Source organism: Trichosurus vulpecula, chromosome 1 (genome assembly GCF_011100635.1).
Source record: "Trichosurus vulpecula isolate mTriVul1 chromosome 1, mTriVul1.pri, whole genome shotgun sequence".
Classification (NCBI taxonomy): Eukaryota; Metazoa; Chordata; class Mammalia; order Diprotodontia; family Phalangeridae; genus Trichosurus; species Trichosurus vulpecula.
Window position 1 is genome coordinate 80,573,659 of NC_050573.1, and position 16,261 is coordinate 80,589,919.

The 16,261-nt window shown below is 47.2% G+C and overlaps 1 protein-coding gene across 1 annotated transcript; it reads left to right on the forward strand.

Annotated features, from left to right (window-relative positions):
* Positions 1–1,655: 1,655 nt before the first annotated feature.
* Positions 1,656–15,669, forward strand: MAPK15 (mitogen-activated protein kinase 15). The gene is made up of 14 exons (XM_036741818.1): positions 1,656–1,724; positions 3,737–3,835; positions 3,967–3,996; positions 5,440–5,530; positions 5,653–5,783; positions 6,224–6,387; positions 6,651–6,790; positions 7,152–7,209; positions 11,811–11,948; positions 12,513–12,618; positions 13,010–13,247; positions 13,554–13,672; positions 14,954–15,088; positions 15,448–15,669. Exons 1-14 carry the CDS (start codon positions 1,656–1,658, stop codon positions 15,667–15,669), a joined length of 1,740 nt encoding a protein of 579 aa, XP_036597713.1.
* Positions 15,670–16,261: the final 592 nt, after the last annotated feature.

Consider the following 16,261-nt stretch of genomic DNA (forward strand, 5'->3'; position numbering starts at 1 on the left):
GTGGCAGCTAGAATTCTAAGAGTGCTGATGGTCTTAGGGGCACAGCTATTGCCACAGCTCTTGAGTTCAGGGTCCCGGACTGTCTCCAGGCTCCAAGGGCAGGTGGTAGTCAAGATGGTGGAGGGGATTCGACTTGCCAGGCACATGCTGCCTCTTGTCTCTCCCTCAGGCTGACTTGCTGCTTCAGCTAGGCTGGCTTGCCTCTAGATGACAGTTGGTTGGCAGTTGGTGGGGACAGCTGACCTCTTCTCCACAGGAATTGTTTGCCATCATAATGGCTGTGGAGGTTGGGATGGAAACAAGGCTTGAAACAGTCTAGAGGTACTGCCAGTCCCAATGCTCCTGGGCTTACTTGTCTGACAGTAGCAGTTAATATTGGTGGTGATGAGAAAATGTGCTTCTTCTCCACAGTGATTGCTCTTCTCAATGAACCCGGAAGACGTGGGCTCAAGTCTTGCCGACTTCATATCCTGGCTGTGTGACCAGGTTGTGGTTTGTCCTTTGTTCTCAAAGAGCACCACGACATCAGGGAGATAATGACATACATGACTTGCAACTGACTTGGATTTGAGAGAGGGAGGGCCTCACTTTCTCTTTGAGAGCCATCCAGACTCCATTTATCATCACATTTTATACTAAAATCTAGGTGAACTATATCCAATCAGTCAATAAGCATTTATCAATTTACAAGTTTAATAACCTTATCAAAAGTGGCACAGAGGTTAAGAGCTCTGGGCCTGGAATCAGAAAGATCTAAATTCAAATACAGCTTCAGACACTTACAAGCTCTGTGACCTTGGGCAAGTCATCTAACTTCTGTTTGCCTTTCCTCAACTGTGAAATGGGGATAATAAGTCTCCACCTCCAAGGATTAAATGAGATAGTATTTGTAAAGCACTTAGCCTGGCACACAATAGACACTATATAAATGCTTGTTACTATTATTATTATTAAAAGGAAATTTAAATTAAAATTAAAAGTTAGCCTCCCATGATCTGCTGACTCTTGGTCACCTGCTTACGTGCACTCATGCCTGTGCAAGCATGCTGACCTGTTCACAATACATGCACAGGCAAAGACACACACTTATGACCTGGCACATCCTTGTCCCTCTCTGGGACTCACTTTCCTCCTCTGGGAGCCCTTCCAGCTCTCAGTTTTTTGAATCTTATGAGATCCTGTAGATAGGTAAGGACAGGGTAACGAATCAACAAACTTAGGCTGCAGGAATAATGGAAACCAGTGGGGAAAAACTCATAGCCAGCTCCATTACACATCCCGGGGCTTGAGAAGGGAGGGGCAGGAGAGGAATGTTGGGAGCGGGGGGCGTGGTCATGAGCGCTGGGGCGGAGCCTGGAGGGGCGGGTGTGGTCGGGTCTAGCTCTAGGTCACGCCCCAATGGGGGCGTGCCCCGGAGCTTCCGGAAGTCACCTCTGAGAAGAAAAAGGGGACTGGGCCAAACTGGAGTCAGGGACTAGGCTTCCCCGTGCACTATCATCGGATTGGCTCAGACTCCGGCGCTGGCGCAAGCGCAGCATCGCCTCTGGTTTCCACAGCAACGAGTTCAACAGCTGCGCTGAGGAAGGGGAAGAAAAGAGGAGCGGAGGTCCTGACCAGAAGCAAAGGAAACGAGGGAAACGGGGCGTCCTGCGGCCATGAGCTCGGCCGAGGTGGACGAACACGTGTCCCAGCGCTACCTCATCAAGCGGCGGCTCGGCAAGGGGGTGAGAGACCCGGTTCTGAGGGAGCTCCTGCTGTATGAGGAAAGACACAGCCGGACCTGCCCCCGAGGAGACTGCGGTCTGTGGGGGACCCAGGGTGGAGCCCCCTGTCTGAGGAGGAGACACACCCCCTCCTGTCCTTAAGGGACCCCGAGATGTGAAGGGTACCGGGACCCCGCCCTGGGGGGGCCCTGTCTGAGAAGATACCCCCTCTTGTCCTCAAGCCACACCCTGGGGAGCCCCTGTCTGAGGAGAAGACGCATCCGCTCCTGTCCTTAAGGGACCCCGAGATGTGAAGGGTACCGGGACCCCGCCCTGGGGGGGCCTGTCTGAGAAGATACCCCCTCTTGTCCTCAAACCTCACCCTGGGGATCCCCATGTCTGAGGAGGAGACATACCCCCTCTTTTACTTAAGGGGCCCCAATATCTGAGAGGAACTATGTGAGACGCAGCCCTGCCTGTCCTCAAGGAGCCTCATGATCTGAGAAGGACCCAGGGTCCCCCCTCCTCCCCTCCTTAAGAAAATTTCTGATATGAGAGGAAGATATACCCCCTCCTGTCCTCAAGGGGCCCCCTGATCTGAGAGAGACCCAAGACCCTGGCGTCAGGGAGCCCCCTGTCTGAGGAGACACACCCCCTCCTGTCCGCATGATCTGAGGAAGACTCAGAGCCCCAACTGTCATGAAAATCCCTGGTATGAATGGAAGAAACACCCCCTGCCTATCCTCAAGAGCCCCCCCCCATCTGAGGAATACCCCCTTACCTGTCCTCAGTGAGGCCCCTGTCTAAGAGGGAAACACAACCCTGCCTGGCTTCTCTAGGCCTCTGGTCTGTGGGGGACCCAGAGGCCTATTAAGGAGATGCTGGTATAATGGAAAGATACAGCCCTTCTGTATCTTAAGGAGACTCTGATCTGTGAGAGACCCAGGGGCCCCTTTCTTCAAGAAGCAAAGGGTCTGTAGAAAACTCAAGGACTTACACACAGAGAGCTTCTTACTTAAGGGGGTAACAGCCTTAAACTGTCCTGAAGGAGTCCTATGATCTAAAGGACTGTATGGGCTCTACCCTCAGGGAACCCCCAGCTTGAGGAGGATAAACAGCCTGCCTGTACTCAAGGGTCCTCTGATCTATGGAAGACTCAGGGTCTTGCCCTCAAAGAGCCCTCTGTCTGAAGTGGATAGATAGCTCTGCCTTTGGTCATTGAGGACCCAAGGCCCTGCCCTCAGGGAACCCCATGCCTGAGGAAGAAGCAGAGTACTGCTTATCTTCAAGAAGTCCTATGATCTGAAAGGACTCAGGACTCTCCCTTTAGGGAGCCCCTGGGCCTGGGCTGCAGGAAAACATCTGGTTTGTCTCCTGCCTGTCCTCAAAAAGCTTCCGGTTTATGGGACACTCAGGAATGTGCTCTTGGGGATTCACCTGTCTGAGAGGAAAACCTACACTTATTTGTCTTCATGGAGCTTCTGGTCTTTGAGGGCAGGGGAGCTGGGCCCCACTCTCAGGGAGGCCCGAGTCTGAGGGGGAGACCCAGTACAGTTCGGTTCAAAATAGGGGAGACAAAGCATTGAGACAAGAAAAAAAGGCACTGTAGTAGATTATATAGTGTCAAATGAGTATAACTATAGCTCCAAGGCATTTTGCTTCTTACAGTGGGAAAGAGTTATGTGATGTAATATCACAGGCCAATTTTGCCCCACTGGGTGTCTCTACATACCGAGGGTCATGTCTCTCTCAGACATTCCTTGGCTGTGGAGGTCCCTGGCTAAGCCTTGATGCTTACCTGGGCCTCTTGACCTAGGACAAACTAGAGTTGGGTGCTGAAGAACAGGTATGGTAGTGATTGTTAGAAAAGGGGTGAGGAATGGATTTTAAGAAAGCCCATCGCCAGCATCAGGATGTGGAGAGGACAGAGGTTAGGGATGAGACCATCCTAGCTGGGGGGGAGGGGGTTCCTCTGGCCACCCCTGCTTTCCAGATCCTATGGAAAGGAAAAGGTGTGGTTTCTGCTCTCCCAGGCCTATGGCATCGTTTGGAAAGCTGTAGATCAGAGGACAGGAGAAATTGTGGCCATCAAGAAGATCTTTGATGCCTTCAGAAACAAGACAGATGCACAGGTGAAGGGAGTAATGGAGAAATATAAATTTGGAGGGGAGGAAAAGGTGATGGTAGAAGGGATGTACATGTTGGGGAAATGCGATCAGTAACATCATACACCACTAGCAATGTCCTTTGTGTTTTGTTACAGAGAACATTCAGAGAAATCATGTTTCTCCAGGTGAGCAGCTATGATATGACATGACCTAGCCTCATGCTGACAGCACTCCTTAAACACATAAATACTACCCCAGATTCATGTTTACTTGAATGAACTTGTGATCTCATTGATACGGGTACTCTCTCCAATGGTTCAGACTTATCTGTAGCGAATCAAACTCAGCTCTATATTAAAGGCCTCTTAAGGGAAAATCTAGTGTAGCAAGGGAGACATCCCTGCTTCCATGAGAGGCTGGCCTTACAAAATCACAAAATTTCAGACTTAGAAGAGAACTTAGTGGCTATCTAATCCAACAAATGTCCCTCTATGATGTGTACAACTAGCAGTTTTCCAGATTTTACTTGACAACCACTGTGCTTTAGAAGAATCCATTTGGCAGCTGTGTGGAAGAAAATCTGGATATCAGTTCATACGAAGAAGACCTGGGGGGCTTAGTGGATTTCAAACTCACCAGTGAAGTGAAAACCAAATATGCCAGTGAGATCTTAGGTTGTATTAAAAGAATCAAAAATGAGGTGATAAGTCTACTGTACTTCCCCTGGCCAAACAATGTTCAGCACCACATTTTCTGAGGACATGGACAAATTGAAGTGCATCCAAAGAAAAGCAATTAGAGTGATGAAGAGAACAGAGAACCATGCTGTTTCAGGATTGGTTGAAGGAAATGAGAATTTTGCCTGGAAAAGAAAAAGCTGGTGCAAGATCTTTGTCTTTGAGTATTTGAGAGGTCGTCATATGAATGAGGGACTAGTGTCCTTTAACTTAGCTCCAGACAAAAGAGATAAGAGTTAGATAGAAGTCTTTGGAAAGCAGATAGCAGTTTTGTGTAAGGAAAAACACCCTATCTGTTAGAACTGTTCAAAAGTGAAATGAGGTGCCCCAGGAAGGATCCTTCCTCTTCATTCAGACTAGAGAAATGCTTATTGGAGATTTGGTAGAGCAGAAGCAACCAGCAAGCCGTATGTGGACCACAGCACTCCTGTGGCCCAAGCCAGATTAAAATGTAATTGGGAAATACTTAACAAAATAAAAATACAGTACAACGTAGTTATCATTACATTTCAAAACTCAGTGAATATGTAGCCCACAGGGCTCCTTATGTACAGAGTAGTAGTCCCTGCTTCTATTTAACACCCTTGTTGTAGAAGGAATTCTTCCTAGATGAGACTAGATGATGTTTCAGGTTCCCTCCCACTCTGAAATACTTTACATATGCAGTATATAGATTCTCTGCAAATTACGGTAGAGACTACTCTTCTTAAAGGAACCCTTCTACAAGGGACCTGGAGAATGACAAAAACTGGAACCAAGGGAGACTCCTAATTGACTTGTCACCTTGCCCCTGAGCAAGAAAGCCAGGTACACTCTGGACTACCAGGTCAGTGTCAGCCAAGCCTTTATGTAGTTCTTGCCAATTTGTGCTTCCTGACCTTTCACCCTCAGGAGTTTGAGAATCATCCCAACATCATCCGGCTTCTGAATGTCATCAGGGCAGAAAATGACAGGGACATTTACCTAGTATTTGAATCCATGGGTGAGTTCCCTTTACCTCATGCCCTGAATTGTATACATAAGTGAGTGAATCCTTACATTCTAACATTGTCTCATCCCATCCTCCAAACTCCCACTCCCCTGAGCCCGGTATTTCCCCTGCAGACACAGACCTGCATTCTGTCATCCGGAAAGGGAACCTGCTGAAGGATATTCATAAGTGTTACATCCTTTACCAGCTCCTACGTGCAACCAAATTCATTCACTCAGGGAACGTCATCCACAGAGACCAAAAGGTGAAAACCCCAGGTCCTATCCATTCCCTTCCACCCTCTCCCCACTCTTCTTACTGACACCTGCTTCATCAGGCCCCTACATCACTGATTCCCTCAGAATCCTCACTGACTCCCACCCTACCCTAGGGTCCTTACACCCAACAAAAAAAAGGAAGGGGTAAGGTTTCCTGTAACATAAAATTCTAGATTTTTCCTACCACCTCAAAAATAAAACACTCCTCCAAAAGTACACAAACACCCATCTATCTTATTGTTTCTCCTATCCAGTTCCTCACATCATCCTACTAGCCTCACTTTTTCCTAGAATCCTCATCTTTAATCTCAAAGTGCCCACGCTACACCCAGAAGGTGCTAGTTGTTATTCCTCATACCTCCCCCATAACATTACCACAGTTTTCTAAGCCTTCACATATGCACACTTAAACTTCCCACACCCTTAGCCCTCCAATGTTCTTCTGGATGCCGACTGTTGTGTAAAACTGTGTGACTTTGGACTTGCACGTTCCCTGAGTCAACTTCATGAGGAACCAGGGAACCCAGCTCTGACAGAGTATGTGGCCACACGCTGGTACCGAGCCCCGGAAATCCTGTTGTCTTCACACCGGTAATGGGAGACCTGGAGAGTGGTGAAACACCAGGAAAACAGGGATAGGGAGGTGGGCAGCTACTTTCATACTAGGCCCTAAAGATCCTTCTGTCTTCCTACTCTTCATACCTAGAATTTCCTCACCCCTACTTTTGTTCAAGACTTGTCCTCTCTCCCTGCCACCAATTCCAGGCATATTTTTACTTCACCTTCCTGTTGCAGCCTCATCCTTACCTCATCTTCCCTCATCCTAAGCATGTGTTTACCCCCTGACGCTGCAGGTACACACAGGGTGTGGACATGTGGAGCTTGGGCTGTATCCTGGGTGAGATGCTGCTAGGGAGACCTTTGTTCCCAGGAACTTCTACCCTCAACCAGCTTGAGCTAATCCTGGCAGCCATCCCAGCCCCAAGCAAAGAAGGTGAGCACTGACTGAGGAGGTATATTCATCCCAGCCCTGACTACTGGTCCAGCCATGTTACTGTGTAATCACTGAGTAACTCGATATTTGCCTGCCCTTTGCAGCCTAACCAGAGAGGGTGAGATTGAACAGTGACCTATCCATCCTATCCCCAGCTGGAGAGAATGAGGCTGATTGACATTGGGGGAGGGGGGAGTCACCCTGGTCCCTACAGAGTGGGTGAGAGTGACTGGAGGAATGATCATTCTGCTCCTGGCCAGAGGAGGCGATTTCCTCCAGGACCACTTTTGAACCCCTCTTCCTCCTCTGTTTGCCCCATCTGTCCACTTTCATTCCACTACCTTCTGCTCTTTGTATCCAGACCTCCTGGCCATTGGCTCAGATTTCAGTGCTTCTGTCCTCCACCGCATGGGCCCCCGGTAAGTGTGGGTCTGAAGGGAAAGGGTTTACGTAGGACTAATGCTTCTTCTATCTCCTCAATACGCTGGGATCAGTTACCCAGTGCTAGGTGTAGAAAGTAACTGTAAACATTGATCCCAGTGTTATCTGGGTCAAAAGCCAAAATGATCAATGAAATTAGGGCTGCTGGCAAGAGACTGATGTAACATGCATCTTCATGGCATTTCTCAAGCAAGAGGACCCCGGCTGGATTCCTGCCACCCCTTTGGGGTAACTTTTCACTACCCACAATGCAGAGTATCAAAAGAAGTATGATTGATCTCCAAAGACTCTTGACTTGGCCATCATAGCCTTTTTCTCCTCCTCCTGCTCCTCTCTTTTTCCTCTTCCACTCCATCCTCCTCCTTTTCCTATACCCCAGCCTCTTACCTGCCTCCTCTGGTGGCACTGTTTTCCCCTACCACCATTCACATCTGTATTTGACTATAATATTAGTGAATCTTGAAGTATAAATTATATATAGATAGAAATGTTTCAGATATAATTGCATGTTTTTTCAATGCCTCATATATGCAAGGAGCTATATAGACACTAGGGTTAAAAAGATAGGAAATTATTCTGTCCCCATTCTCTAGGAATTTCATCTATTAGAGGGATGACCCACATGTATTACATTTTACCTGTGTACAAGGTGTACTGGGAACTGTGGAGAGATTTAGACAAAATATTTTAAGAAAAATCTGAGGAAAGAGAACTCTTAAAAGCCTGGAGGAGGGTGGCCTTTAAATCAAACCTCAAAGGGAGAGAATTTTTTAACCAGTAGTGAAGAGAAGGGAGAACATTGTCTGTTGGAGAGCCTATGGTGATACACAGAGGCAGGAGACAAGAGGTCAAGATCAGTCTAGTTTGACTGGGATATAGAGTGTGCCAAAGAGAATAAACCAGTTCATTCAATGTTGTGCTTAGTGATTAAACCCATTAGAAACAACATTTATTACTTACGTCAAGCAGCTGCTTAGAAGATGGTTTCCTGATAAAGAAATCTCGCTATCCAACTAAATGTCCCAGTTTAGCACACTGGTCTTTAAACATCCTTCCAAAAGCTTCCAGAGAATTCTAGGTAATTATTTCAGAGTAGAAAGTTTATATTAAAGTTACAAATAAAAAACAGGTAGTTTCTCTAACACGAAGGAAGAACAAGTCAATGGTATATTTTGTGATGTAAGATTATGACTGTAACATACAACTTCATTAACTCTAGGATGAGATGTAGGTATTGTAAATACAAAGATTCAAGAAATAGCCAAGTATGAAAACAAACCTAATTGTATAATAAAAATTGTTAATATCATCTAAAACCTGACAGACAGCAGCAATTCCAAACCTTTTTTGTTCTAAGAACCCCTTCCAACAACAACAATAACAAAATGTGTTGTGAACCCCCAAGACCATTCGATATACTATGCAGAATATTCTGCAATTAATTAATGTTTAAGGCAATATTAAAGAATTTTAGTGCAAACCCCTTGGATGATCATTGCGACCCACTAAAGGATTCATGAACCACTAAATAAGACCCACTGCCTTATAATATCTGCTAGTATTGATATAGAAGCAATTTGTACTTTTAGAGGCCTTTCAAATAAGCATTAGGCTTTTCTTAATTTTTGTTTCATTTGTCCACACATTTGAGAGACCAGTTTCAATAAGTATATTTAGGAAAGGGAAATTATGTGAAATAAAGAGAGCAATATGAAAAAAAGCTCAAAAGATAGGTTGAAGGCAGATTGTAGAAAGCCTTAAAAGCTAGGCTAAAGAGTTTAGATTTTATCTTATCGGTAACAAAAAGCCACTGGAGGCCTTTGAGCAAAGGAGTGATATGGTCAAGACTGTGCCTTAGCAAGATTATTTTAGCATTTTTGTAAAGGATTGGGGTGGAGAAGGAATCTGAGGTAGGGAAACCAGTTAGGAAGCTTTTATGATGTTCTAGGCAAGAGGTCATGAGGAGCAGCACCAGGGTGCCAATTACCTTAGAATTGAGTTGGAAAAAATCCTAGAGATTCTTTACCTCCTAGGAGAATGTCATTGGGTTGATGGGCTTCTGTCAGTCTTTGGAGCATCTCAGCGGCTTTCTGCAAGGCCTTTGTTATAGATCACTGTTTCATGTTTTAAGTATTTATATATGTGTTGAATCTTTGAAGGGTTTGAGAAGAAAAGATATTTAAAAGGAGCATTGTGAGGAATGTGGTAAGGAATCTATAGGAGACAGTGAAAGGTGTTTGTTCAGATACAGCCAAGATGAATTTTTAATGGATATGGTCAGTGAGGTTCCTTGACACTCACTAACTATCAAGCAGAGAAAAGTTTAATGATCCATTTTCCTAGGGTTGGAGATTAGGGCAGTGATTTTGAGGGTAGCCCTGTGATCAAGCTCAGAGCCTCCCCTTGGCAGAGAGGTATGGAAGTTCAAGGAAACCCAGTGGGATGGGTGTGGATGGTGAAGTCACTGAGGCAGCCAGGAGAGTGTCCTAAAGATCTATAGACAATGACAAAAAAAAAAAAGCTAGGAGGACAGGCAGGAATTGTAGTAAAAGAATAGTGAAGAGATGGTAGGAGACAGCACATGATCTGAAGGTGGCTATAGGGGATATGTAGATATATAAAACATGCATATATATATGTATATGTACACATATATGTTAGGGCAGGACTGTCCAAAATGTGGCCCACGGTGCAAGTTATGTGGCCTGCCTACAAGCATAGAAATTTACATAAATGCTTTAGTAAATGAAGCCAAGCTACTGCAGAGCTCTCACTAAAATGGCAAATCAAAATATATTGTATGTTGTTTCAATAAAAACCTAAGGTTGGACAGTCCTGTGTTAGGGAATAGAAAGGTAGGAGAATTCTCACTGCTAGGCACAGCTCATGTACGGGTATGCAAGGTGTCTTTAGTTCTGGACATTCCCATTTGTTATTAGGAAGATAATCTGGCAGCAGTATGTATGCCAGGTGGGTTATAAACCATGAGAGATTCCCATTGATGGGATAGAATATAGGAATCTAATAAGATGAAATTAAAAGAGATATCACTACACTTGGATTCAAATTCAACGAGTATGTATTCTGCACCTACCATATGCATTGTGATAGGTGCTGGGGATACAATGACAAAAATAAAACCTGTCCTTGTGGAATTTTTATTCTATTGGAAGGAGGAAAAAGTCCCATTTACAAGTATAAGATGGGAAATATATGGGGAGACAGCACTTCACCTGAAAAAGATCTGGGAGATGTGGTAGCCTGGAAGCACAGATATGGAGGCTTTCTGAAGCTGCATCAATACAGACATAGTGTCGAAGACTAGGGAGGGGTTGGTTCTTTTGGACTCTGCCCTGGTCAGGCTGCATCTTGTGAGCACAGATTGTGCTCAATTCTGGGATATTGATAAGCTGAAAAAAGTCCAGAACAGGTGGCCAGAATGGTGAAGTCTTGGAACCTTGCCATATGAGGATCTATTGAAAGAACTGGAGGTATTTTGCTTTGCTTGAAAAAAAGAAAACAGGGACATGATAGATAGCTGTCTTCAGGTATTTTAAGACCTATGATGAGGAAGAAGGATTCAGTTTATTTAGTTTGACTCCAGAGAACAGAACTAGCAACAATTGGTGTAAGTTGCAAAGAGGCAAATTTAGGTTTAACACAAGGGAAAACTTCTAACAATGAAAGCTTTTCTTGGGAGGGAGTGGCTCCCCTCACTGGAGACTGTCTTCAGGCCAAGGTGGATAAACCTCATGGTAGGTGTGTTGTAGAGAGGATTTTCATTCAATTAGGGGTTGGACTAGATAGATCTAGCTTCTGAGATTCCTTTCAGTTCAGATTTTGTGATGTGATTCCTGATGCAGATCCTAAATTCACTTGACATCTGTCATATTTAGTACCCCACTAATTCTCCAGGGCTCTTTTCCCTCCCCGCTTCTTCTCTCCCTTTTACCTTCCTTCCTATTCTCCTTCTCTACCCATCTCTCCCTCCTGCCTTACTGCCTTCACCCCTCTCTTTCCCTCACCTCTTTCTCCCCTTTTCTCCTTGCCTTCTTTTTGCTTTTAACCTTACAAGTTCTTCTGCAGGTCATTGTGCCTGAGTTTTTACTTCCTTTTCCAGTCTTCCTTTTTCTCTTCCTACCTTTGCCCTAATGTAGATCTCTCTAGGGCCCAATCCTAACCAAGGACTATAGGCCCTCCTCCCTCGATATCTTTTAGGCCTTATTCTGTTGCATCAAGTAGATTAGACATATTCCATCAGTTGGGATTCCTGGGTTCAAGAGAACCCCAAGATTTATCAGTTAGGAGACTATGAGTCAAGGCCTTCCACCACTCTGAGCTTCAGTTTCTTCGTCTGTCCTTCCACTGCCTACCTCTTGGGTGGTTGTAAGGAAAGCACTTTGTAATTATCAGTGCACAGTAGAACCATAGGTTATTCACCATCCCTGGGGTTAGGCTGCCATTGCTAGAGCATTGGATCCCTCTGGGGTTAGAGGGCACAGTGAGGGACAGTGGAGCTCCCAGATATGGGACTACAACAGAGTGACCAGAGTATGGTGAGATCAGCACTTGCCTCCAGGCAGCTACTGACCCTGGACTCCCGCCTCCCACCAACCACTCCTCCTGAAGCCCTGGACCTGTTGCAACGACTCCTGGTGTTTGACCCTGAGAAGCGGCTGACAGCGGATGAGGCTCTGAGGCACCCTTACGTGAGGAGGTAGGGAGAGAGCAGGGATAGTTAAGGGAGGCCCCAGGGGAGGCTGATTGGAAGGGAAAGCCAGGAAGGAGTATGAGTCCCCAGGGCAGGCTAAGGATAGGGGAGAGTGAGAGAAGACAGAGATGGAGAGCAAGATTTACAAGTTCCCAGGTAAGGCTGATGACCAGAATGGAAGAGAGGCCAGGATTGGCTAGGGAGGGGGAGAGTAATCCAGGCAAGGCTGACAGTGGGCAATGAGGGGAATGGAGGCCAGGACTGGTTGAGGAAGGGGGAGAGATGTGGATCTCTTGGTGTGATGCTGATGATAAAGGAGTCTGGATTTAGAGGATTCCCAGGTGAGACCAGCAACAGCAGCAGATTTAGATGGAGAGATGACCAGATAACCCCTTACCCAATACTGGCCCACTTTGAGAAAGGGTTGAGGCCATAGAACTCCCTGGAAGGAAACTGTCCTAGCTGTACCCCTTCTATGTGTGAATGGAGAAGTGGGGGTATAGAAAGAGCTCCCCAAGTGAGCAATGGGCAACATCCACCTCTAAGTTTCCCTCCAACCTTTGACTCCAGATTCCACTGTCCAGCCAAGGAACCAGCCCTGGAGTATGAAGTGATCCTGCCCGTGGATGATGGTGTGCAACTCTCTGTGGTGGAGTATCGCAACCGGCTATACAAGGTGACCTCCAGGAGCCTCTGCCTTTGCCTCTTTCTGTGTCATATACACAAGCGTACACATGTACACACACACACACCAGAACCTGGATGGCAGCTACTTAGGATTCCCCTGGTCATCTCCTTGCCAAGTGTTCTCAGGAGCTCTCTCCTGAATACTCTTTAATCCAAATACTCCCTCCCCACCTCAGGCCCACAGAGTTTGACTTACCTGAGTGTCAGTCTCTTCCCAAGACATTCTTACTCCCTCCAGGAAATCCTTCATTGCATGTTTTACACACATATGAGTTACCCCCTCAGTCTAGATATTTCCCTCAACCCAGATAACCCCTTACCCAGTACTGGCCCACTTTGAATACTTGCCAGAGGGACTCTGAGATGTCCCTTTCCTATAGGTGATCCTAGAGCGAAGGGAAAACAATCAACTTCAAAGACTGCAGATTCGGAAAGAAGCCCTGGGGGACCTTCCCAGATCAAGCTCTGTGCCCCTACCCTCCCAGAAGGATCCCCTCCTGCAAAACTCCACCTCTGAGTCAGCCCAGGCCCCAGGGGAACCTCGAACCTCTGCCCTAAGGGAATGTCGTTCACAAATCCCAGGTTCCAGGCCACAGAGTGAACCCTCTCCTTGCCATGGTATGTGATCTCTGACCCTGTCTCCTGATATATGACTTCTGATCTTGTTATATGGTGTGACCCTGAATCCCCATCCCACCCCCAGTGGCATGTGACTCTTTGACCTTTTGATGCATGATGCCTGATCTGAATCCATGGTATGTTATCTGTTACTCACCGCCCCCCCACCAGTGTTATAACCCTTGACCTCACCATGGTATTTGATCCCCTGACCCAAACCCACATAGTTATAATTCTAGACCTCACAAAGGTGTATGACCCTGACCCTCACCATGATGTGCTCCTTCCCTTCCTCCCCAAACATAGACACCTCTGGTCCCCGGCAGGGGTCAGCACCCTCCATCTGCCTACAATATCGAGGTTTCTCGGGAAAGAGGGGACAGTCATTTTGGGGTGATGCTCGCACTCTCACTGGCCCCCCTGGGGTAAGTTTATTCATTTCTAATCAACTAACACCTGCTATGTACAGTATCTGGGGTTAGGGAAGCACAGGGGGGAATGAGTTCCCTGCCCTCTGGGACCTCACAGTGTAATCTGACCACACATGTCACTAGAATGGAAAAAAAGAATGTGGTCAGTGAGTGAAGTACAAATTGAGGACAGTGTGAGACCCAAGGGAGGAGAAATCACTTCTATCTGGGCTTAAGTGGTGGTGACAGGGAAGGCTTCATGGAGGAAATGGCAACAGGGCAAGGCCTCTCAGAACCAAGGGGCTGCAGCAGGCAGAGATTGGGGGTGAAATGTGTTCTATTCCAGGAATAGAGAATGTCTTAGGATATGCACAGATGTGGGAGGAGCCTAGTCAGGAATGGTCCGGGTTAGCTGGAATGGAAAGTCTGTACAAGGCAAGAGTGTGAGTGAAGGTGAGAAAGGTGGGTGGGGTCCAAACTGAGCAGGGCCTTCAGTGCAAGGCTGAGAAGGGTGTATTTTCTCCCATAGAGCAGCAGGGAGCCACTAAAGGCGTTTTGGTCAAGGAAGGGACGAGGTCAAACCTGGCATTAGGTCTGATGGAGCAGCTCTCTGAAGGGTGGATGGGAGGAGGAGAAACACTGTTAAGGTGGTCGCAATAGGAGAGGAAGAGATGGATGCAAAAGCTATGGTAGAGGTAGAATCGACAGGATTTGACAACTGATTGGATGTGTGGGGTGAGGGAGAAGGACAAGTAAGTCCAAGATGACTCTGAGAAGTTGGTCCTGAGGAGGAAGAGGAGGACGAGGAGGAGGAAGGAGAAGAAGAGAAGGAAGAGGAGGAGGATAGTGTCACCACAAAATCGGGGAAATTAAGAAGAGACTTTGGGGGGAAGATGATTTTGGTCTTCAACATGTCAAGTTGAAGGATTTCCATGGGGAGATGTCCAGCAGGTATTTGGAAATAGGGCTTGGGGGCTTAGGAGAGAGATTGAAGCTAGGGATGCAAGTCTGGAAGTCATCTGCATAAAAATGAATGGCACTAAAGGGAAAAAGAAGAAAGAACAATCAAGGACAGAACCTTGAGGCATCCGGGACACCGGAGAGTGAATCAACGTGTCCAGACTGTCTCCCTTCCCTTATCGGGCCGGTCAGCCCACCTCCTGGTCTTCCCTTAGCCCCTCTGCCTTTCATTCTCATCGCCATAGCCCTGGTGTGCCCCATCTTAGGATAGGATCCCTCACCCGAGGGCAGTAACCCTATCAGCACCAGTAAGGGATAACCCGTCTCTGTTTTCAGGAGAAGCCCGGCCTCAGGTGGGCTGTGCCCGCCCCCTCCCTCACTGCCCAGGCGGCAGCTGCAGTGACCAACCAGGCCCTAATGCGGAAGAACAGCTCCCTGATGGGTGTGATGACTTCCACAGGCACCAAGCTGGTGAGGGAGACCAGATGCAGACACTGACTCTCCCTCCACAGGCTTTAGCTGCATCTTCCTAGATATTAAGAAGTCAGAGAACCCCGGGTGTGAATCCCAGCTCTGCTATGCAATCTTGACCAAGTCACTCACTCATCCTTTCTGAGTTTTAGTTCCTTATAAAATGAGGTGATTAGACTCCTAAGGTCCCTTCTCCCTCTAAATCTGATTATCCTGATTGTCCTTCCCCCGATGCTGGTCATCTCTCCCTCTGGCACTGACGATCCCCCTTCCCTGACATCACTGTCATTTCCCCAACATTAACTCTCCACTCCTGATATTGATCCCCTCTTCCCCCATGAATTCTTGCGTCCTTCCAGATCCCTCGCCTGCCTGCTGGCCCCGCTCAGGACGCTCGGGCTCTCCTGCGACCTGCAAGGAGAATGTTCCAGTCCTCTGCCTCCCAGGGGAGTATGGGGGCAGCTAAGGCCTCCCTGGGAGGCTATTCCCAGGCCTATGGAACCATTTGCAGGTCAGCCCTGTATGGTCTGCCCCTCTCTTACTCCTCCCTCCATCCCCTCCCTCATGTACCTCCATCCTGAATCCCTTCTAAAGGCATCGTAACTTTTTCCCCAATGTACTTCTTCCAGCCCCTGACTAGTCCCTATTTGCCCCTCCAAGATATCCGCAGTCTGCCTCACCCCATGTACTTCCCTCACCTGATCCCCATAACCCCCGAACCCTCGCTGAGGCTCCCTTACCCATACATTCCCTATAGATAGGAAACTTCCTCTGAGCCATCCTCTCTGACTCACTCCATGGGGTCTCTGGCTTGAGGAATGTTTGGCTTTGGCCATGGGAGTCTGTCCCCTTTCCCCTTCCCATAAACAACAATAAAGTCTCTGATCCCTCCAGCATAGGGAGCTGAGCTCCCCCAAAGCCTGACTTTCCTCTTCTTGCCCTCTACCCAGGACTTGTATGTCTGAGTGAGTCTTTATCTGATCCTGTGTCTTTTGCCAGGACTGTGTGACTACGCGTACAAATGCATCTTTATGACGAGCTTTTTGTTGTTGTTGTCCATATGCAGCGATGTGTGTCTGAGAGCAGGCTCAAAAATTCTGACTCCATGGGGTTACTGAATCTCAGGACTGGGCCTCAGCTCTACAGTGTATCAGTGGGGCATTCATTGTGAGG